The sequence below is a fragment of the Chanos chanos genome, chromosome 2 (genome assembly GCF_902362185.1).
Source record: "Chanos chanos chromosome 2, fChaCha1.1, whole genome shotgun sequence".
Lineage (NCBI taxonomy): Eukaryota > Metazoa > Chordata > Actinopteri > Gonorynchiformes > Chanidae > Chanos > Chanos chanos.
Window position 1 is genome coordinate 42,046,441 of NC_044496.1, and position 23,334 is coordinate 42,069,774.

At 40.3% G+C, this 23,334-nt stretch overlaps 3 protein-coding genes across 5 annotated transcripts in view; 1 reads left to right on the forward strand and 2 right to left on the reverse strand.

The window, feature by feature from the left end:
- Positions 1-2,566: 2,566 nt before the first annotated feature.
- On the reverse strand, positions 2,567-4,961 carry efcab10 (EF-hand calcium binding domain 10). The gene is made up of 4 exons (XM_030765350.1): positions 4,856-4,961; positions 4,118-4,270; positions 3,154-3,244; positions 2,567-2,600 (listed from the first exon to the last, which is right to left on the reverse strand). Exons 1-4 carry the CDS (start codon positions 4,959-4,961, stop codon positions 2,567-2,569), a joined length of 384 nt encoding a protein of 127 aa, XP_030621210.1.
- Positions 4,962-8,297: 3,336 nt separating this feature from the next.
- Positions 8,298-15,182, forward strand: dld (deltaD). Of its 3 annotated transcripts, XM_030766979.1 has the most exons (14): positions 8,298-8,390; positions 8,883-8,958; positions 9,125-9,204; positions 9,308-9,376; positions 9,515-9,584; positions 9,767-9,867; positions 10,566-10,709; positions 10,929-11,030; positions 11,315-11,505; positions 12,155-12,325; positions 12,448-12,637; positions 13,919-14,056; positions 14,548-14,637; positions 14,984-15,182. In XM_030766979.1, the coding sequence occupies exons 1-14, from the start codon at positions 8,352-8,354 to the stop codon at positions 15,047-15,049; spliced, it is 1,527 nt and encodes a 508-aa protein (XP_030622839.1). In that variant the 5' UTR covers positions 8,298-8,351; the 3' UTR covers positions 15,050-15,182. The 3 variants fall into 3 exon arrangements, with proteins under 3 accessions (XP_030622839.1, XP_030622841.1, XP_030622840.1); XM_030766981.1 differs by lacking the exon at positions 10,566-10,709; XM_030766980.1 differs by lacking the exon at positions 9,308-9,376.
- Positions 15,183-16,410: 1,228 nt separating this feature from the next.
- lamb1a (laminin, beta 1a) overlaps positions 16,411-23,334 on the reverse strand; it is a 28,262-nt gene continuing 21,338 nt past the window's right edge. The window contains exons 24-33 of the mRNA XM_030766978.1: positions 22,482-22,851; positions 21,490-21,674; positions 20,941-21,182; positions 20,271-20,477; positions 19,814-19,958; positions 18,941-19,148; positions 18,335-18,476; positions 17,778-17,954; positions 17,298-17,457; positions 16,411-17,076 (exon numbers count right to left, since the gene is read on the reverse strand). Of these exons, the coding sequence (XP_030622838.1) occupies positions 16,937-17,076; positions 17,298-17,457; positions 17,778-17,954; positions 18,335-18,476; positions 18,941-19,148; positions 19,814-19,958; positions 20,271-20,477; positions 20,941-21,182; positions 21,490-21,674; positions 22,482-22,851 (1,976 nt within the window). The 3' untranslated portion in view covers positions 16,411-16,936. The remainder of the gene's footprint in view (positions 17,077-17,297; positions 17,458-17,777; positions 17,955-18,334; positions 18,477-18,940; positions 19,149-19,813; positions 19,959-20,270; positions 20,478-20,940; positions 21,183-21,489; positions 21,675-22,481; positions 22,852-23,334) is intronic.

Sequence of the window (23,334 nt, forward strand, 5' to 3'; positions counted from 1 at the left end):
ATTAATTTACTTCGTAGGTGTATAAATAGAGCACCGTTTGTTTAAAAACTATATTGCATCAGCCTAGCTGCAAACCGTCTCATTTTATGTCCTAATGCACGTGCATGTACACAGCTCTAGGAATACATCAAAACAGCTGTAAGAACAAAATGCCAATTTGTCATTACAACCTATGTAGGTACATAACATAGCAAACCAATATACACCAATGAGGAGGTCTCATGGGTTATTATATAAATGTATAGTAACTGTGGATGCCTAAATAAAATTGATAAACACCCATAAAGTTCAACTTTTAAGTTCAAGTTTCAATTTTATTGTCATTATACCTTGCATCATAATGAAAAACATAAATCAATACCAGCGTATAGACCACATATATACCAGCGTATAGACCACTGTTTTAACTACACAACATCACGTGGCTGTGAAATAGTAGCCGTCCAAAGTGGCAGTTCAACTCTGTTTTACATGATGCTCTACTCTGATGAGACCATGAAGTCATCAGCTTGTTGTATGCATCACTGTCAACACACATGCACAAACACTTTGTTTGATGGTATGCCTCAGGTCTGTTGCAGTGGCATCTAGCTGTATGGTTTTTGAATGCCTAACTACTCCAGGCAGCCTTGTGGTGGTGGTCAGGCCTGGTTTATCTTACCAGTCATTATAAAGCATGATAAAATAAGCTTCAAACTATCATGTTCATATCCATTTTGATAAAAAAGCATTTGTGTCCACATTCACGATGGCAATTCCACTATGTCTTTGTTTTTGTCTTTGGAACTTTAGGTAATCCAGGGAACTGGCTGTATACGCTCCACCCAAATTAATGAAAATATATTTAGTAAAACATATTGTCAATTTGTACATATATATTAACTTTTTGTGCTCCTTTTAGGGAAACCTGGCAGACTCACATGTGTTTCCAGAGGTCATACAACTATAACTTGCAATGCGCAACCTCTGTCCGTTTTCATTAATTCAAACCACAATTTTGGGGTTAAAAAAATGAGGACATTGCAAAACATTTGTAATGATTTGTGGTCAGTTAACTACTGCTTGATTGATTATGATGAATGACTGAGGGAGGTTCATTCATTCATTTTCAAAGCCGCTTATACTAATAAGGGTCGCGGGGTGCTGGAACCTATCCCAGCACTCACTAGGCGAAAGGCGGGGAAACACCTTGGACAGGTCGCCAGTCCATCGCAGACTGAGGGAGGTTATATGTACAAAAGTTTCAGCTTTTCTTGCAAAGGAGCCAGGGTTTTTGGCCAAAGTATTAGGTGCTGAAGTTCATGATTGCATATACATAAACAAGAGACCCTGGTCAAGCTTATGCAAAACAACCTCCAAATGGCAAAGGTCCACCACCGTATTTCATGAGAGGTATAAGATTGTTTTTTAGTTTGGAGGCTGAGGTGCATGACCAAAAAGCTTGGCTTTGGTCCCTTTTCACTTTAACACCCATCACCAACTGAAGTTCTGATGTAATTTGGCAAACTCCAGCAAAGACACATAGTTGTATTGTTAGAACCTTGTTCTCTGGCAATGCTTCTAAAATGCCTATAGGTGTGGATTTCAAAATTTTATGCCTCCATCATACAACCAGTCTTCACAGATCATCGGTTTTGGCTTCTGAATTTTATTTAGATGTCTCTGCATCCCCCATCTCCCCAAGATGGCCAAATGTTACATCATACAGAAAACCATGAGGGGTGAAACTACTGTTCTCTGTCCTTGCATTAGTACCACATGGATACAGTGTGAGTCAGTCTTAACTTGCTACCCTATGGGAGTTCCTATTGAGCTGCCTTCAGAGCAATGTGATTGGTTTTGCACATTTTTCCACAGTTTTCTCTCTACCTCATTGGTTGTGGCTTGACAGTATCTCATTATATCATATCTCCGCCTTCCTCATCTCCATTCACTAGCTTCCATAGAAAAGGTATCTTGTTGATATCTTCGTCATGCGATTTGTCTGTGTACTTTAAAAGTGATATTAAAAATGAATGTCAGTGCATATACCATTAATATAAATGAGAGATGTGAATAATCGTACCACAACTGTGACAGCTCATTGCCAGTACTGTTCATGCCACACTACATACTCATCTTTATTTAGGGCGTGAATCATTCTCCAGGGTACTGTGTTATGTCTGTATTGTGACTTATCAAGACCCTAACCCTTATTTTGGAAGTCGGAAAGAGGAGAGGAAAAGAGCATTTCTCTTCTCTTCTCTTCTCTTCTCTTCTCTTCTCTACTCTTCTCTTCTCTTCTCTTCTCTTCTCTTCTCTTCTCTTCTCTTCTCTTCTCTTCCAGTTTGGATATTAACATCTAATCTTCATTTTTCAGTTTAATATCGGGTAAATTTCACATACTGTACATAAGGAAGGCCCTGATGCTCTAAAATGTCAGGTGTCTAATTAGCTGCCACATCAAAGAGGTCCTAAGTTTTTAGTTTTTCTTTTCAAGAGTTTTGCTTGTGAACACAGTAAGAATGACATTTTGGCTACCTACAAAATTTATAATGGTAAAAATGATTTTAAAAAAAAAGGATTGTCATGTCATCAACCTTTTCATCAGTCCCTCCTTCCTGGAAAGAGAAAGAGAAATCATCTTTACATTTCACTACACATTTCTAATTTCCTTGCTGTTTCCTGAATTATCAAGTGAAATACCTAAAGACTGACAGAGGGAAATACTGTGCCTGCAGAAAGCCAGCATCTCTGGCCTTTTGCTGCAATGCAAATTACGTTACATTGCCTTTCAATGCAAATTACTCTTTATTAGTTTGGCAGAGCAGTGTAGATACAGTAAAAAAAAGTTCAGTCCCCTGTAATCAGAATACAAAGAGGACAATCCTGAAGACATTGAAGACTTTCTGTATGCACTATAATTGCTAATAGAAACTGTTAGGTTTATCAAAAGCTACCTATCATATGAACAGTCTTTATAAATTATGTACCTGTGTATTTATATATTGACAGTAATACATTATAACTGTACAGACATATATGGAACTCAAGTTGAATTTGGTTTCCACAGGTAATTACTATTTAATGACAATAGATAATAGGGTTCTACAGCAACAGCAACAACAGTTATAATAATAATAATAATAATAATAATAATAATAATAAACTTACGCCTCTTTTTTGAAAGTCTCCTGTGAGATTCTGTTATGTTCAACACCGTCAGGAGATTCATTGATATTCTTGATTCCTAACATAGTCAGTGCTGAGGGGTACAGACAGGAGTGAGCAGCATAACATGCATGACATGATAATGACACAAGCCAACTCTGAAAGGAATCAGTAAATATTGTAAGGATCATTCCAACTATTTTATATAGGCTATAACATGTTACATAAAATGATTGTTCCATCACATCTAATCAGGATAACAAAGTGGTATCTCTGTAGTAAGATGAGATGTTTCTCATAGCATAAATACCCATATGAGTCACTGTAACTGTTACCATTGTAAAACTACTGAACTCCCTACTATTCTCTGATTTGTGGCCTTAAGTTTTATAAAGGGCCATTTAAAAACCTATTCAAGGCACATTTGCTTCCAGATATATTGCAGACATAATATTCCACTCATCACACACGAAAATCTTAGTTTAACACAAATAGCTAGTTGAACAAAATTAACCAAGCCCTAAAAATGTCCCAAAACTGGCGCCTCCTAGTGGAAGGGCTGTCCCTCAGCATCCACAGCTGAAGTGCCCTTGGCCAAGGCACTTAACCTCCAACTGCCTCCCAGGCGCAGGCGTGCCGGCCACTGCTCCTGCTCCTGGTGTGTGTGTGCTCACTACTAGTGTGTATAGGATGGGTTAAATGCAGAGGTTAAATTCACTACTCTCTGCTCACAGTGTGTGTGTGTGTGTGTGTGTGTGTGTGTGTGTGTGTGTGTGTGTGTGTGTGTGTGTGTGTGTGCGCGATCACAGAGATTCTGATTCTAATTCTTATTCTAAAGAAGCCTGCTCTCAGGTTTAAGAGCATACAACAAATATAAATCATTACATTCGCATGACAAGAGTCTCTCTGATTTGTTTAATAAACCCAATTAGCAATCGACCACAATGATGCATTTTTGAGAACATACCCTCTTTGTATTGTGTGTAGGTGATGTGTCCTTGATGGGTGGGATCCAAAATTCCAAAAACTGCATCCAGGTTGGAGTCGTTGAAGAGGCCTGCTCTGACTCGGGACTCCTTTAACTGTTCAAGTTGGTCGATAAGAAAATCACGTGGTCTCTCTGATGGAACAAAAGTGGAGAGTTTGTCATTCTGCACAAAGGACATTAATTCAAAGGCAAAACCTCACTTATCAGTCTCTGATTGTAAAAGTCAGGTCTCAGCAGATATTAGCTAACGTTTAGGATCTAAGGCATCATTTTTTGCCCAATCTTAGTGAGACATCAGTTTTTCTTCAATTTTACACCATTACGATTTCGTTAAGGAAACAGGTTAGTCCATGTTCTTGCGATCAGATGAGGCGATCATCTCTACATGCGTAAGACAGTCGGGTGACATTTCCGTAAAACAGACGCTTAAGTAGATGAGATATAGGTGCTTAGAGTTACTAGCTAAGCAAATTACTAATTCTTGAAACCTTAAAGACAAAAAGGTAGTTACAAATAACACCATGAATAAATAGGTATTTTAAAAATTTACTAAGCGATATCGATTGATTCCTTTGGAAATTTATGTACGAGAAAACCAGCAGTGCCGGAGATGAGAACCCCGCTAGCGCACTTTGGTACTTGCTTTTTGAAGATAAGAAAGTCTGAGTTTTTTCATTCACAGATGCAGTGAAATGACAAGGGGAAAACGTATTTTACCTGGTCTATAGAAGAAGAGCATACTGGTTAAATTATCCATGAGCTCTGGGATTTTATGTTTTTCAAGATAAGCGGCAGCCTCCTGTTCCCGTGGGGTCGCCATCATGGGTATTGTCCTGCCTGGCAGAATTTGTTTATGCTGGTTGCTATGATACCTTTCCAATTCGTCTTTCTGTCTATGACCGATCTGTCGCGAAATGATTTTAAAATACTGCAAAGCACAGACGTTTCGAGTGTTTGATTATTTAGATTAGAGGAAGCGAACCGTTGGAAACAAATGACTTGTATTTCTCAGGGAACCTTAAATATTCTGTCAAAAGAAATTATTTCGTAACTACGCCATTCAGTTCTACAGGTCAGTGTTTCCCGATCCTGCTCACTGAAGGCCACATCAAGAGATTCAAGAGAGATTGAAGAGATTTGTCACATGCATAATTGTACATGTACAACAGCAGTGAAATGACATTGCAACAACTCCGACAACTGTGCAAATAGCAAACATAAAGCTATATATCAGTATACAAATTAAAGAAAGAAAGAGAAACTATATGTATGTATGTGTGTGTGTGTGTGTGTGTGTGTGTGTGTATATATATATATATATATATTGTGTGTGTGTGTGTGTGTGTGTGTGTGTGTATACACACACACACACACATATATACATACATAAATACATACAGGGAAAAGTAACGGAATATCAATACGATAATAATATTATAACCTATATACAGGGAAATAAACCATTTGCAAGTGTATAGATCACAGTGCATACAGACTGGCTCATCAGTCTCCCACCACTGATTTGGTAAAGTGCAGGTGTGACCTTCCACGTAACATTGCCTTGAATACTGTCTCCCAGTCCTACCCCTGCAGCCTCACCGTTAGCACATTTATATCGCTTCCTTCTCTAACACACCTACTTCAGCACACCAGCTAATTATTAATTCATTGATTAGCTGAAGCATATGTGTTTAGAAAGATACATAAAATGCACAAAGCCATGGACCTATAGAAGCAGCACGATGAAAATGTAGCTTTAGGTAGTGTTCCAAAGAAGGTCACAAGCTCATTTCACCAAATCAGGAGAGGGGGAATTATGAGTCAATCTACAGTAGCTAATACAACAAGGTTAGCTACACCTCTGGACCATGGTAGCGAGGGTTAGTGGACACGCAGTCATGGTTCCTCTCAGCATGAGGCTGTCCATGGTAATCCTCTTATGTCTCATTATGCCAGAGGAACTCGCGGCAGATAGACAGCAGGTGGCCAGACTCTTGGCCAAGAGAGTGCTACTACAGCAGGCCTTCGAGCATTGTCACCAACAGGAGACAGCAAGCAGAAAACTATTAAATGTTTTAAATTCTGAAACGCACTCACATACACTCTCTCTCTCTCTCTCTCTCTCTCTCTCTCTCTCTCTCTCGCTCGCTCGCTCCCTCTGTGTTCTAAAACTTTGCTCTTTGTGTGTCATTTTCACCATGTGGCCACTAGAGGAGACTCTCTCACCTCTTTATGTCACAAAATTTGGGAAACAGGAAATAAAGCCTCCTAATTTAATAAATGCACGAATGTCCCTGCAACTGATAATTACTTACGAGAAACTCAACCACCCCAAATGTAGTTTTCCTAAAGGAATGTTCTAAAAGAAAGTAGTTTTCCTGCAGGTCCCCGAGGTTACATTCAGGTTAGTCCTGACCTTCACACCCCCAAATTGTAATGGATTATATATATATATATATATATATATATATATATATATATATATATATATATATATGTGTGTGTGTGTGTGTGTGTGTGTGTGTGTGTGTTACCTGACACATTTCTTATTCATATTATTTATATTTAGAAAGTGAAGGCAGATCTGGATCCAATGAGCAGAAGAATTAAACTCCCCAGTGCCTAATGGCAGTTTTTATTTGAATGGTCACAACTGGTACTCTGTAGCTCACAACTGGTTATTATGATCTTCCCTGACTGCTCTGAACACATGCTTGCACTTTACCTTGGAGAGGACAGAGAGGTGCTTTTGGTTTTCTACTGCTTATTTTTAGAGGTGTTTCATGACATAAACTAGTGTAATCAAGCTTGGAAAAACTGCTTAAAATCACACACAACTACAGAACACACAACTACAGAGAGGAGATAGCTGAACTGAACAATTTCTTCATGTCTCTCATAAAACTGAGACAACTTTAAACATAACTGTAACACTTGGTTTCTAGATCAACATAAAATGTCAAGGATGGCTCACATTTTACTCTAGTAAACTAAAGTTTAATTCCTTGTTATACAAAGATTTTTTTTTTACCATTGGACCCTAACATTGATGCAGCTAAAGTCATCTGAAGAATTCTTAAGTTTTGTTGTTGTTTCAGTGACACCAAAGCGTTGTTAGAAATCTTGTTGTATGTTTTCCTTCACTTCCCTGCTTTACTGTGCATTTCATATGCTTCCACCATTCCAGTCATATTTACAGCTGAAGAGAGCAGAGCAGAGACCAGCAGACAGTTTCATTTTAGATTGAAAAATGGATGTGATTGCCAGCCGATGGGCAGAGATTTATATCGTCTTAAATCACAAGGTTCTTTCTCAAGGCCTTAAACTTTAGAGATTCAGTGCAAAGACACACTGATGTGGTTGTGGCTGCAGAAAATGTGACTTAGAAATGCACAGAACCACACTGAGAGGAAGCAAAATGAGGTCTTTCATTCTGAAAATGCTGTGACACCCATGTCAGGGACAGTGACAGATTGTTGAAGATGTCTGGGGCACACATTATCTGTTCATATAATACATTTTGGACATTCATGTGGTGTCTAATCCAGTTTATCAATCAGAACAGCCCGTTGAGGAAAAAAAACAGGAGGCGGTTTGGGAGGTGCGGGGAGCAACAGAATGTGTAGGAATTATGAATTTATTAGCGCTCATTTTGCAAGAAAGTTTTTCTTCCCCTCAAGTGTGTTTTTGACATAGAGTTAAAAGTAATAGGAACAACCCTTTATTTTGTGCTTTATTGCCTCTGTGACAACAGAAACAAATCAGCTCGTTCGTGTTTAAGTTCTAATTTTTTTGTTTTTATAAACAAATTAAAATCGTTGGTCAAATACTGTTCATTGCCATACTGATGAGTTTGCGCTCCTGCACTATTACTGTTATCAACATAGAAACTTACACCTTTCAGTTTGTCGATGAGGCGGAAGCAGTATTTCGGTAAAGCCGGTATGGGCGAATATATCGTATTTTTAGCTTTCCTAAAGCCAATTTGCTTCATTATTCCACAATGAGAACAAAACCACAATTTAGGACATGGAACCTTTTTTTTTTTTTAACTCTATGGCGTTTGATAACCAGGGAACATGTGATGTAATTTTTAAGCGACACTAAGGCATAGGCCCCGCCTCAATGCTCACTGCGCACGCGTAAAGTGGCGAGTCCTTGGATGATCCGGGTGCTGTAGGTTAAGCGGTCTACGAACGGACGTTCTGAGAAAATGCAGTCCTGGACACAGCTTTACCGCACCCTGGCCACGGTAAATATCCAGTAGGCCCACAAAGGTCTTTAATATATGTTCGACAGAGATTAGGAGTCGTGTGGGATAAACTGCAAACACCATGCAGATTCCTGCGAGTCAAGGCCTCGCTAGCTTGTAGCTGTGTATGTTACGACAGGGTATGAGCTAATAAGTTCAGCTGCACTAGCCGACAGTGAATACTAGGAGAAGAGCCAAACTAACTCTTGCTATGCATAGTCAGCCTTTGCCTCTGTTGAATCCAATAAAGTACGTGTGTCTAAGTTCGCCCTGTGGCTCCTGGGCTTTGAGATGTTTACTTTTGAAGGTTCTAAACAAGTAATGGAACAAGTAGTTTTGCGTAGTTGGAAAACGGTTTAACTCCAGCTCAAGCCATCAGACCTGGTCAAGATTGTTTTTTGGTCGTTCTTTGGTCTAAAGTTACGTTAGAGTGTACTGCTAGTTGTTGTTCTCCCGCAAAATGAAAACTGAACATTCTGTTCGCTTTGCCAGCGAGGTCAGCACCTGCCTTGCAAACTCCATGGAGCAACGGCCGTATCAGTGAGAACATATGCTGACAAGGCAGCAAGTAAGACAATTTACTGGTCCTTTTATCCTAATAAGCGATGACATGTCGCAAACGTCTGCCTACATAATGACCTTTAGCAGTTTTGAAGTTATTACAAAGGAGTTTTGATTATGTGAAATTTTACTTGATGTTAAAGGTGGCCTGTCTGTTCTTGATACTCTTACAGTTGATGCTGATGTCACAGTGGTTGGGTCTGGACCTGGAGGTTATGTTGCTGCCATTAAAGCAGCACAGTTGGGATTTAAGGTAGGGGAATGGCAACATGCATAATTTCACTGAAACCTATTTTTATCAGCAAATGTTGTTGTTTTTTTTTTTATTGACCTTTAGCATGCATTTCCCTTCTCAGACGGTATGTGTTGAAAAGAATGCCACTCTCGGTGGAACCTGTTTGAATGTTGGCTGCATCCCTTCAAAGGTAGTCCTGTATAAATTATTTTACAGATTATGATGCATTAATGTTTAAGCCTGTCAGGAAAGTGACAGTGTCTGCTTTATCTGGAGGTATTTTTAACATGCATATCTGCTAACTTCCTGAACTGTTTCTCTTTTGTAGGCTTTATTGAACAACTCTTATCTGTATCACCTCGCACATGGAAAGGACTTTGAAAACAGAGGCATTGAAAGTGAGTTTACGTGTCTCTTGAGTGCTGAGAATGAAGAGATTGGTCTCTATAGGCATGCTTTTAATGTTCGCATCTGTTTTTGTGTGTGTACATTTATTCAGAAGTACATGGTCGGAAACTGTCTGTCACCTAAGTCTAAAATGTATTGTGTTTTGTTTTTGTTTTGTTTTTTTTATGTGCAGTCAAGGGGATCTCGCTGAACCTGGAAAAGATGATGGCGCAGAAGAGTGGTGCAGTAAAGGCCCTGACCGGAGGCATTGCACACTTATTCAAACAAAACAAAGTGAGCTCCAAAGCTGACCTTTCCTCAGCTTCTCCAAACTGGTCTTAGAACTTTTCCTGACTTTTGAAAACTACATATCCCAGAGTTTTGTGCCATCCAGAGTATGTGCAATAGACCGAAGAGATGACACCATTTGTTTAAGCAACAGCTTTAACATTTTGCCATTTATTTATCCCTTCTAAAGCCTAACCCGTTACTCCACAACAGCAACGACTGCACTATTCATTATGGAAACTTTTTTTTTTTTTTCAACTCCATGGTGTTTAATAACTAGCAACAGCCTTCATATTTTTCCTTTTATTTTTATTTGGTAAAGTGTGGATCACTCACAGTTACTGTTACTGTCATCAGAGTGAGATGTACACTCACTTGTATGTGAATTACTGTCCATATAGCCTAGAGGGGCGATGCTAAAGTGTTGCTAAATGTGCTTTGAACCAGTGCTAGACTTCAAGTAAAGCACTGTATTCCCAACAACTAATAATATGCTTGTTGTGACCATGCTCCAGAAAACTTCAAATCTCAGCTTCTCGTTCTTAAACCCACGTTTTTACAATCCCTACCCGCTCCCTACAGAAAAAATGTTTTCCGTTTCACAGAGTAATGTTACTTTATTAGATTGCTTGAGTGAAATGTGCATCTGGTCTCAATTAGTAAGGGGCACTGTTTTCTGTGTGTTTTCTGTTGTTTGTGTGAAGGTGACACATGTGAACGGATTTGGAAAAATAACGGGTAAGAACCAGGTCACTGCCAAGACCAGCGATGGTGGTGAACAGGTTATCAACACTAAGAACATCCTGATCGCCACTGGCTCTGAGGTCACTCCTTTCCCAGGAATTGAGGTATGACTTGGTGGTCTCTTTAAAACTGAATAACTCTGCTCTCTCTGTTTTCATCCTCTAAATGTTTACCATTTTTCATTCAGGAAGCATAGGGTCATCTCTGCTTTTGGGACTCTAAATCATATTTTTAAGTGACAAAACATTTCAGTGCAGATGATATTTCTTAAAAGTGTTGACAGACAGTAAATGTTATGTCTCTCTTTGTTCTGTCCTTCCTAGATTGATGAGGAGACTGTGGTGTCCTCCACTGGTGCACTGTCACTCAAGAAGGTTCCTGAACAGTTGATAGTGATTGGAGCTGGAGTGATCGGTGTGGAGCTGGTGAGAACTCAGGCCTTGCCTCAGCCTCAGAAACAGGCCTTGCAGTGTTACTAATGCAATCTCATGCAGCTTTATTTTATTCCGAATGGACTTTAATGGAGGAGCGTGAGAGAACGAAACCAAACTCTTGAGGAAACTGTCACTTTAGTCATTCAGTGTTGCCTGTAGGATCACCTTGAGTATTTCTTTCCCTTTTTTTTGTGCTGCTGCAGGAACCCAGTGTTGTAGTGCAGGAGGGGTGCAGTTCGTTAAAGTGTCTGACGTCATTGTTCTGTTTTGCCCAGGGTTCAGTGTGGCAGAGACTGGGCGCTAACGTCACAGCTGTGGAGTTCCTGGGCCATGTTGGTGGGATGGGCATTGACATGGAAATCTCCAAGAACTTCCAGCGCATTCTCCAAAAACAGGGCCTTAAGTTCAAATTGAGCACCAAGGTCATGGCTGCTACCAAGAGGCCTGATGGAAAGATTGATGTTGCGTAAGTCTGGGCAGTCGTGTCACTTTTATTTTGGTCATATGCACATTTCCAGTGCCCTCTCGCCGAAACGAGCCAATTCTGTACATCTGCTTAATAGCATGCAGTATTGCTAGGATGTGTTTGTGATGTCTGGATTTGAATCAATGGCCACCAGTATAAACTTGACAGAGTTTATAGACTCTACAGAGCCGGTGACAAACAAATCTGCATATGTTTGTGTGGTAAATATCACAATTGTAGGTTTGTGCAGGTACAAATTTCCAAAGGTCAGTGATTGTTGCACAATACTAGAGGATAAGCTCATTTGTCTTGCATTTGGCTGCTGTGATACAAAGCTTACATGGGATGCCTCCATGTCAGAGTACAGAAACAGGTGAACAGAGAATGCAGAGATGTAAGGAAACACAGAATAATACACTTAGTGCAGATGCACACAAAGAGCAGTGTGACAAAAACCCTCACAGTATTCATTAATGCCTGGGTCCTGTCCCAGTTACGTTTAAAAGGATAATTTAATAAAGATTGTAATAATCAGAAATACACTCACTGAGTGTTTTATGAAAGTTGTTTGAATGTTTACAAAAGTGAAGTCTGTTGTTGTCTGGCATGCTATTGTAAGATTTCACAAGTATGAATGTTCTGTCCATAGTGTGGAGGCAGCAGCGGGGGGTAAAAACGATACCCTGACTTGTGACGTTTTGCTGGTCTGTATCGGCCGTCGACCCTTCACCAGCAGCCTGGGCCTGGAGTCAGTTGGCGTTGAACTGGACAATCGTGGCAGAATCCCAGTCAACAATCGCTTCCAGACTAAAGTGCCCAAGTACGTCAGTTAATTAGCAAAACTCTACATGTAACTAACAGATGTCTCATTTAACAAGTAATGATCACAAGTATGGCAGTGAGGCCTGGGTGTTAAGTCCAGGGTTTGGGCTCTGTGTGCAGTATCTATGCCATTGGTGATGTGGTAGCTGGACCCATGCTGGCCCATAAAGCTGAGGATGAGGGGATCATCTGTGTAGAGGGCATGGCAGGAGGAGCTGTACACATCGACTACAACTGTGTCCCATCTGTCATTTACACACACCCTGAGGTTGCCTGGGTGGGCAAGACTGAGGAGCAGCTCAAAGAGGAGGTGAGTTCTCCTGTTCTTTCTCGTTTGTTTGTTCGTTCGTTTGTTCTCTCTCTCTCTCTCTCTCTCTCTCTCTCTCAGCACACACACACACACACACACAATTATTGCAGTGAGGGTAATCATTAAGTGAAGTAGCTGTGTAAACAGAGATATTTTATCTGGAAGGATCCAGGATGAAGTCTCATGAGGGAACAACAAGTACAGACTACTTTATGTATCTGTCTCATATTACATTTCATGTTGCAGGTGCCATATCATAACACCAGTTGGTATCTGCTTTAGAGCCCCACTGATAAATCGGCGTGCCGCGGATATGAGCTAATTGCAGATATTTCGGCATCGGCGTCTTTAATGGCTGTTAAATGACAATTAAAAAAGAAACGGAGAGACGGAAGATGGATCGTTCATTGTTATGACATTCGTGTCAGCCGTGCGTAGTTTTGCCGCAGTATCGCGAAAATCTTTACAGTCGGTCAAACATTCAAATTACCTTTAACGGTACGGTAGTTGAGTGGTGTAGGCTAAGCTGTTGACGGACTTGATTGCAGGTTTATTTATGAAACAGTGTAGCTGTTTTAGCGAGTAAACAAACAACGGCTCTATCATTTTAACTTATTCTATAGTAAACATATCTGTGTCTCGCATGTCTGTAGTTACAGTCGGTGCACTGGAAATTATTAAACCAGAGGGGACACGTAAACAGACGTGAGCTGAACAAGCATGTAACATGGCTTGGTAGCCAAACAAAGTTTTCTATCCTCTCTTACAAACGTATAGTGGGAAATCCCAAAGTCCTCGTTGCCGACAGTCATGTAGCATTAGATGCATTCAACAGCAGCATCTAGGTCTCTGTATCAGCTTACTGCATTATTTATCAGAACTTTAATATATTTTGTTCTATACTATCTATGACAATAAAACAAGTTTATTTTTAAACTGCATTATGTCATGTTATCTTGGTGAGGACTCTTAAATAACTACACAAACGGTTACGGAAAATCTTTGTTAATATTATGTGTTTAAAAAAAAAAAAAAAGAATATCGGCCGATGTATCATCGGATTTGTAAATCCTCAAATATGGAAATCGGTATCGGTCTGAAAATTTTATAACAGTCGGGCTCTGGTCTGCTTGGTTATTGTTTCTCTGATCAATAATGAACGTGGTTTTCGTTTAAGGTTCGGTTATTTTATGTCAGTGCTGTGAGTGTGTATTTTTTTGTTGGTGCCTGTGCTGGTTACTGAATCTCTGATCATTAGTCAGTGTGAATTCTGTCCTGCAGGGAGTGCCATACAAAGTGGGGAAGTTCCCGTTTGCAGCCAACAGCCGAGCGAAGACCAACGCTGACACAGACGGCCTGGTGAAGATCCTCAGTCACAAAGACACAGACAGAATGCTGGGAGCCCACATTCTGGGCACGGTGAGTGACCAGTCAAACCAGTCACATTACAGGTCCACATCTACTTCTCTCCCCACTCACTCTCACTTTCATCCACTAACGTCTGTGGTGTTCTCCATCATGGCTGAGGTTTGTTTAGGCTTGTGGATTTCTGAACATAACAGTCCGTGTTTGACTGTGACACAGTTTATGTCCTTTTTTTCTAATTAACTCTGCCAGTCCAGTATAAAAACTGCAAGACTACATTGTTGACATTTGATGTGTAGAGATTTATTCCGTTTATAACCACTCTACAATGTTTTTTTTTTTTTAAATATTTATATTAATCACTACGTGATATTAACTTTTTTTCAAATATTTTGAACTCCATTCAGATATTTATTTATGCTCATATATTTTACCTTGTGAGTCTTTGCTGTTTTACGACAGGCACTAAACAATTGCAGATATTATTATTGTTATTTTATTATTGAGTGCCTCAGTTGTAAGGCAGAGTGTATGTTTTTCCACAGGGGGCAGGAGAGATGATTAATGAAGCAGCTCTGGCCATGGAATATGGAGCCTCCTGTGAGGATGTGGCTAGAGTGTGCCATGCTCATCCAGTAAGTATCACACACATCATCAGTGATCCTGTTCACAGCCGCTTAGGTCTTCATCTCCAGTCATACCCATCGCTTTCATCCCCTGTGAATGCTCAGGGGCATGCACACATGAACTGTAACATATAGGATTTTATGGCATGTAACATATAATCATTTGCTTAATATTCTGTTGAGTATTTGAGTGAGCTTCAGGCTCATTCAGAAATGATGGGGTTGTGCTGTTGAGTCCAGTTGTATAGGTACACTGTACAGCAAATAGTACAATGGGTCATATCAAATGCAACTCTACTTATGTGCTCTCTGTAACACATCAACATTACTAACCAACCTTTTCCTGCATCTCCAGACGGTGTCTGAGGCTTTCAGGGAAGCTAATCTCGCAGCCTCATTCGGAAAAGCTATCAACTTCTAGAGCATCAGTGGAGCGGCGTATGTATCTACCAGCAGTGTCACTGTTTCAGAACTGTTTCTGTCCCCACACTCGAGTTCCTCAGTCCTGGGCTTTCTGGAGAAAACCCTCATGCATACATTAAACTCGTTAAAAATAAGCCTGTATTATGTCAAGGGCCAGATTTACGGAGCACATAAGCAAGTTTTCAACTGTGCCCCTGTTTATTTTGCTCAAGGGAACTGTGCTTAAAAAGCCTATATTTAAAGAGATGGAACAGAACAGGCAAAGTGTGTCACATGACTTAAGATTTTTCTCTCCAAGTTTAACTTTGTTACCTTGAGTGAAGAAATAGATGCAGAGTTTTCATCAGAGCAAAGCACTTGCTAAATCTGGTCCCTAGTATGTTATTTAACTGTTCTAAATAAAGGGGTTTGGGTCTGGAGATCAAGCACCGCCTAACTCACTGTGTCACATGTTAAGTCATATATCAACGTTGTTTACACTTGTACCGAAACATCATGTGTCAGGTGATAAATTTTCTTTATACCCAGAGTCACTTCTCAGTCACACTAAACAGGTCGCTACATAAAACACTTGCTGTCTGGCTCAGGCTTTGTTATGATGGTTGATGAGACAGGGCTCTGGTTGAACTGACCTTTAATGCCCTTTATTAATGTCCTGTAATGGCTGCTCTCCCTGTCACCTGGAGCAGAACACTGGCCTTAGTATGCATCACAAGGTGGCACTGCAGAATGCGCTGTGGATGCATGAAGGGTTAGAGATGTAAACATACTTTCTGATGAGTAACAGAAAAGAGAGAGAATGATCCTGTTAATTTTCAGTGTAATGAGCATGTCAGCTCTGAGAATGAGAATATGTATTTAACAATGCGGATGTAAATGTTAAACAGACCCAGTAAGGCATATAGTGAATGTATTCCACAAGGAATTTAGAATGAACAATTCCTTTGAGAGGAAATGACCTGGGGAGTCTCACGGGCTAATGTATGAAAGGAACAAAAAGGATCGATTAAAACAATGTGGATCCATCGTCTGAAAACATGGCATGATTGACTTGCATGTAAGTGCAAAGAGGCTAACATTGACTAGTTGAGCCTAGAATATAACGCTTCAAATCTCACAGTCACGTAACTGTCATCAGTCTTCATTACCTTATCAGACTAGTGTTTGTCTCTGTTTTCTCCTCAGTGTAGACTAGGCCCTAGACTGAGCACATATCTTTTTCAGGGTCTCTCTCTCACTCTGATCCTGAGAGCATTAGTACCACTTCAAGTGCATATCAGTTGACTATGCAGCTCAAATGTGTGTAAATGTGTCATGTTACAAAATACTAGAAAAACAGAGCCACAATGGAGCCAGTAATTCTGCTTGTAAAAATGTTTATTTAGCTGTGTTCGTATAAAAAAAGTTTGGTCCAGACAACTTTAATTGTCAGTAAATGTTAAAAAATTGAAATACAGTCCAATAAACTGGGGGAGTAGGGAGGAATACATCCTTGCAGTCTCATGGTTAACAAAGTCAGTGATTCACATTCAGAGCATTTGGTTTATATACTTCCTGTTAAGGCTTCAGAAAGTGTTTTGCATTTTATCTCTCTTTTTTTTTTTTAAACGGATTGCTCATTATCGTTAATGTGTTCAGTGACCAAAAACACAGGCCACACAGACATTTCCTTTGTTAGTGGATAGGTCAATTGAGATGGAAGAAAATGTCATATTGATTCATTTTAACTCAGATAGTACATGCTTTCACTAGGCCAAAGTGTTGCTTTCATCTGGCCAAAATACCACATTTTTGTCATTTTGTCATAAAATGCATTTCTTTCACATTGTTTTATTTTTTTTTCCACTTGTAAGTGGAGGTAATTGAAACCTAGTTCATTTTACTGTTAAAACAAGCATGTGCTGTATATAGTGACTTTCTGACTGATGTCATGTAACAGCTGTTTCACAGCTGCCTCCAGATCCACCAGCTGGCTGGCCTTGTCCTCCAGCGTCCGCTGGTTCTCCTCATAGGATTTCTCCAGATCTAATGAACGAGAAAAAGAACCTCAATAATTCTGACCAGGTTAAAGACATGACCTCATATCAGAAATATTTTGGTTGATGTCTGATGTTAAGAAACCATCAAACAAAGTTGACAAAAAAAGATAACATAAAATAACTTGATCTTGAGAAAAAGTCCAGAGATGTGTGGAGGAAGGGTTAAAAAAGGGTGGGGGGGGGTCTTCAGCTGTCATATTTCTGTACCTTTTAAGAGCTGCAGTTTGCTGCTGGCCTGTAGTAGCAGGTCTTTGGCTTCCTGTTGGAGCATCTCTGCTCTCTTCTTGGCATCTGCCACTCCCTCTGCTTTCTCAGAGATTAGACTCTCCACCTCACTGTACTTATCCTTCAGCTCTGAATCCAGGTCCTGTGTACACACACACACACCCACCAAAGGGTTATTATGACAGAGACCAAAATAAAGGAAATGTTAATGATGGATAGCTGAGTTGCAGAGAGTCAGAGATGAAAACAGTTAGACTGCCCCCTTTCACATAGAAACTATTTTTAAAAAACATTTATTTGATTTTATTTATTCATTCAGAACTGAGTTTGATTTTTAATCATTCATATTATTCAATTTGACATAACATACAGACTTTTAGCAATGATCAGGAACAAAAGAAAGTTTATGCTGTGCAAGACTTTACTCAGAAAATGAGAAAAACATTCAAGGCAAACCGGCACCTTTTTAATCTGTTCAGCCATCTGGTTGATTGTCTCGGCGTCTCTCTCTGTCTTGTCTGCGCTTATGTTAGTGCTCTGGGCTTTCTCCTTTAACACAGCTACATCTCTCTCCAGGCGGAGCAGCCTCTGGGTGGCATTACTGAGCTTAAACTCAGAATTAGCTGTCTCAGACTCCGCCTGGTCAAAAGGAGACACAGAGACAAATGAGAATCCTGCAGCAGTATACAACACCCTTAGGTACCAACACTGTCTCCTTTTTTTCAAAAAAATGCCACGGTATTTTCACCCTTATGAAGTCGTGGGACTGCAACACACACACAAAGTTTGTCAGAGTGGTTCACAAGTGACAGTCACACAGTATGCCCTACTTCAGTCTCAGCACACTCATATAAACACACTTCGTTTCCCACTGTAACATTAAGAATGCATTATAGTTTAATTACTTTTCAACATTGAAATCTGCAATAACTGAGTAGAGCAGCTCACTGTTTATGCCAGCTTCAGTGGTTGACTGACTGAATGATAGAGTATGACAAACTGATTTTACGCAGACTCACTGAGATCAGAAGTTGCTGAGTGCCTTTAATGTCTGTGGTGGCTTGTTTAATGGCCTCAGTCGCTTGGTTCTGAGCACGTTCTGCTTCCTCTAGAGCCTCCCTCACCATCTCAGCAGTGTCTTTTACATCAGACGCCTCTTTCCTATTACACACACACACACACACACAAACAAAGACTTTTAGTACGTGGGAACTCGAATGCAGTATGGCCACAAGATATCCCCAAACAACCCCAATCACATTGAATTTACATGTAGAGTTAAGAATGTACATTTGATTTGACTATCATTTTTTAAAAATCTTAAATGATTAAGAATTATATCACCAGTGTGTGTTTCCAAATATTATAGTATTATAAAACTAATAAATTATTCTGGGACATTTGAATGTATACTGCCCAATGACTACATACTAGCTGCTGACCGCATCATCAGAAAATCCTCAAATGGCACCACTTATATACCAAGGGTCATTTCCAAGTAGTGTAAAAATGAACCTCCAATCAGTCTCCTCTCAGAGGTGTATAAGATAAAAGCTATGACTCTTAAAGATTAACTGTTTTAGTAATTTGCTTATTGAACAGCGACATTGTTCAGTGTGTCTGACCTAGCTTTGCGGGCTTGTTCTAGAAGGTTCTCAGCTCGTTGGATATCGTCGGCGCTCAGGTTGAGGATGACCTCCACCCCGGAGAGGCTTGCCACACGCTCTCGGATGTCGTTGGTCAGGTTCTGCAGCTGCGCGGGCGTGGTGGGCATCTGCATTGCCAGCACCTCATTGGCCACTGCCTCAATACTCTCCAGATCAGCCCCATCTTCTAGGGGCATCAGACAAAACACAGGGAGAGACAGAGGGAGAGAGAGGTAGAAAAGATATAAATATTCCATACATACGCGACCACTGCAACAGTAATTTGACTTCAAATGAATTATAACACTATAGTTTTGGATTTAAAAAAAGAATTTTTAGGATATCAACACTTTTCAGTTTAATCCAAAGCCACAGGAGTAAGTGCAATTATCAGAACACTCAAAAACAGATCTCTCTAGCAAGTAATTCTTACAATATAGATTGCTGATGGATGTAAAGTAACTTTAAAAGTAATCTTCCACTGCTCCAGTTTTGGAATGACTCTTGACTATGGCTGGTAGACATGATTATATGTGATTCTAAAAACTATACCCCCAACTCTATGTAGCTTAGAGCATAATCCATTAACCAACAGTTAGCATTGATGGCATAGGACAGCTAGAGTTTGTCAATCACATGTCAATATGGAACACTGTGTATTGGTGATATTAGTAGTTATAAATGGACTACAGCATGTCACACTGAGAAAAACAGTCATGCTGTACTGACAGTTCTATGCAACACATCCAATCATTTCTATAGACATCTATAGGTCGGGGTTGTGATTGTGGTAAACATCTACAGTAATATGGTACGTGCTTTTTAAGGAGAGATGTTTAAACGTCAGCCAACCTGTGAGGAAGTCTCTGATCTTTTTGATAAGGTTTCGTAGCTCCTCATTGCTCTGGTCCACACGCTGTTTGGTCTCATTAGTCTTCAGAAGAACTTCCTGAGCACTTTGCTTGGCCTGGTCCGCTTTCACCTTGGCCTCAGACACCTGACCACCAACACCAAGACCAATGAGTTATTAAATCAGCAGAAAATATTACTGGTAAATTCCTTCACAGAAAATTCTCACATTTTTGACATCAGCAAGTCTATGAAAAACAACAGACAAAAATAAAATACACAGACATTCTCCGTGTACGTCCTTAACAATGCGCACTTTGTGACTGGGCTTTGTCAAATTTTATGAATTGATTTGTTGAGCACACTTTGTGATTGCAGTATAAAGTTCCATTATAACTCCATCCATTCTTAAACGGACCGTCTTAAAAGAACACTTTTCATCTCTCTGACTAACACTCACCATCTTAGAGAGCTTGTCCACTTCCTCCATGGCACTGGCGATCTCCACGTCAAAGTCTTTGGCTTTCTGCAAGGCATCCTGGGCAAGAGTGGTTAGGCCGTCACACCCCACTCCTCCGCACTTCTTGTTCCCGTCTTCATCCACGCAGCTAAGGCCGCCGCAGGGCGAATCTGAGCATCCCTCTGATCCTGCCGGACTGCCACAGGTCTAAAACACACACCCAGAGCCAGAGTCACTAAAACACGCCAAACTCCACTTTTACTGTCAGTTTTGTTTCATCATAGAGTGTCCATAGAGCCTAGAAACTCTTTGTTTCAATTATACAAAGAATAGCGCAGGACTTAGCACTTAGCATAGCCCTTCCACCCTTTATACACCCCATAACACAAAATACAATTAGCCTGCTATAATATACATTGTCCCTTCGGTGCTTTACTGACTTGTGTTAGCCAAACTAATATTTTATGATGGCATTTTGATTTGAGCTGTTTCAAAGTTAAAACTTTCTATCATAGCAGTAACATATTATAATGGAAACATGAGATAATTGTGTCAAAACATGCACAATTGTGAATGGCAATATTTATAAAATCTTTTTGAAATGTCTGTGCAAGGCTTACGACCTGTTTATAATTTCAGAGCCTGTTAATCTCGTTACTATGAATTTTACCTTTTGGCTCAGCTCAGACAGATCCAGAGTCTCCAGCTGTCCGGCCAAGTCATCCAGACTCTTGGCGTGTTCCTCCTGTCTGCTGAGGAAGTCCTCTTTAGTTTCGTTCATGCTGGCCTCCGTCAGATGACGTAGGGTGGAGGACTGCTCGACCAAGCTGTCAGGCCCAGACATCGAGGCGTTGACACGGGCCTCGGCGGCCAGGGACTGCTGATAGTACTTGCTTACACTGTCTGTGGCTCCTGTAGAAACATAATTCACACAAAGTTAACCACAGAGACAAACTTGGAATCAATACTGTATCGAAGCTGAAGTGATGTATTTTTAAGAGTAATCTCCACACTGTTAGCTCCCACAACAGTACACAGTGCTCTGTCACAACTCAAGTGCTGAGGTTTTACAAAAATAGATTTTGTTTCTGCCTCTAACAGCACCCAAAGATAATTAAAACAGAATTGCAAGTGCAATAGTGATATGAATAAAAAAGGATGTAGATGGAAAAAACGGTATTTTTGTGTTGTCTTCATGCACTGTGGGCTTCTTCTTTACCTCGAATATCAGAGTTCTTGATCAGTTCTACTTGGTCTAGAAGGTCTTTGACTGTCCGCTCCAGTTTCTCTGCCTCCTCCCTCAGAGAGTCCAACTTTGTATCTGTGCTGTTGTTGTCAGTCTTGATCTGAGACAAGGTGTCCTCTGTGGTATTCAGTTTATTGTTCATCTCTTCCATCAGAGACCTGTGGTAAAATTTCATAAATTTGAAAATGTACTACATATGTAAACGTTTTAATTTACGACAACCAATAAATTGAGCAGAAAACTTAATTTGTTTTTTTTCTTTGTCTTCATGAAATGAAGTATTGTAAAGATGTTTCCCTGCAGATAACCACTAGGGGTCGCTATTGTTACGTTTTCCTTGGTGAATCTTTTGCCAAAGGCTAAAGCAGTGTTCGGAGGTCCAAAGTCCTGCTGGTTTTCATGTAAACCAAGGAATATGATCTTTGATTGCCTGAAGAGAGCACACCCCTGTCTCTCGGATAAAAGCTGGATTCTACCAACAGGATGAGAACAAATATACCCAGAACTCATGACCTCCCGAGCTGGATGTATGCAACTCTGGTGTTTAGTGGTTTCTTATAGGCAGCTGTTGTGGTTGAAGGAAATATGGTTTACAAAAGCCAGGCCTTAACTCACTTGTGGTTTGTTTTTTTTTTTATCTGAGTGCCAATTCTCCTACAAGCCACTAGGGGGAGTGAGGATGCAGGTGAGGTTGTGCAACTACTGCTCTTATTAACATGAAACAAACCAGGAAAATCTAAAAGGAGTAGTAATATATTCAAGCTGGTAAAAATAAAATCAAATAAGCTGTGTGAGAAGTTTACTAAGCAGTGAGTCCCACTTAACGCCACCACTGTGTTCTGAGTCTGTGATGGACATTTACATTGACCGTTTGAAAGGCCGGGGCCAAAGGTCTGAGTGCTACGTATAAATGTATATGTGTGTGCGATCATGTGTGTGAATGTGTGTGTGTGTGCGTGACTTACGTGGCTTGCTCCAATAGTTCTTGTATCTCAGTGAGGGGCTGGGTAGCAGGGTTCTGAGCCAGAATATTTCGGATGGTGTTGGCATTTCTCTCTATGTTATTGATGGTGTCCTGGTACGGTCCAGTGATGCCACTGGTTTTAATGGTGTTGACTTTCTGTACCAGTCTGTACGTTTGGTTGGTGAGGTCACCCACGATCAAGTCCCAGTCAGCGAAACACTGATGACAGCGTTCACAGTTAGGGAACTCTCCAGAATAACCCCGCGCACACGTATCGCAGCGTGGCCCCGACACTCCTTCCACACACACGCACTGACCTGTCGCCTTATTACACTGGGGTTCAGCAATACCTCTGGGATCACAGTCACATGCTGAGAAAACACACAGACAAACACACCACACTGTAATTAGACCAAAGGCTTAAACAAAAGGACACGCTGGTGGTGCATCTGTTTCACATTTCATCAGTACACAAACACAAAAGCTCAGTCTTAGTCTGAACAAAAAAATTTGCATAGTTTAAAAAAACAAAAATCTATAAAAGGACTACATACCAATTCAGAGTCCACAAACATCTCTCTAAAAATGGAAAATATCAGTTCTACTGTAAATATACTACATTATCTATGCATTTCCTTTACTTTTTGGTTTGAACATCTTTGGCGTTGACCTCCGACTGAGATCACAGCACTGAGTCTGAGATGCAGTCTGGGAATAATTTCAACATCTGCCGCAGCCCGAAACTTTTAACAAGTGCCATGTGGAAATGATCAAACTTCTCACTTCTCTGTCTGCAGCCTTCCAACAGTCATACCAGAGGGTATGGCACAACAGCCAACAACTGCACTTACTTT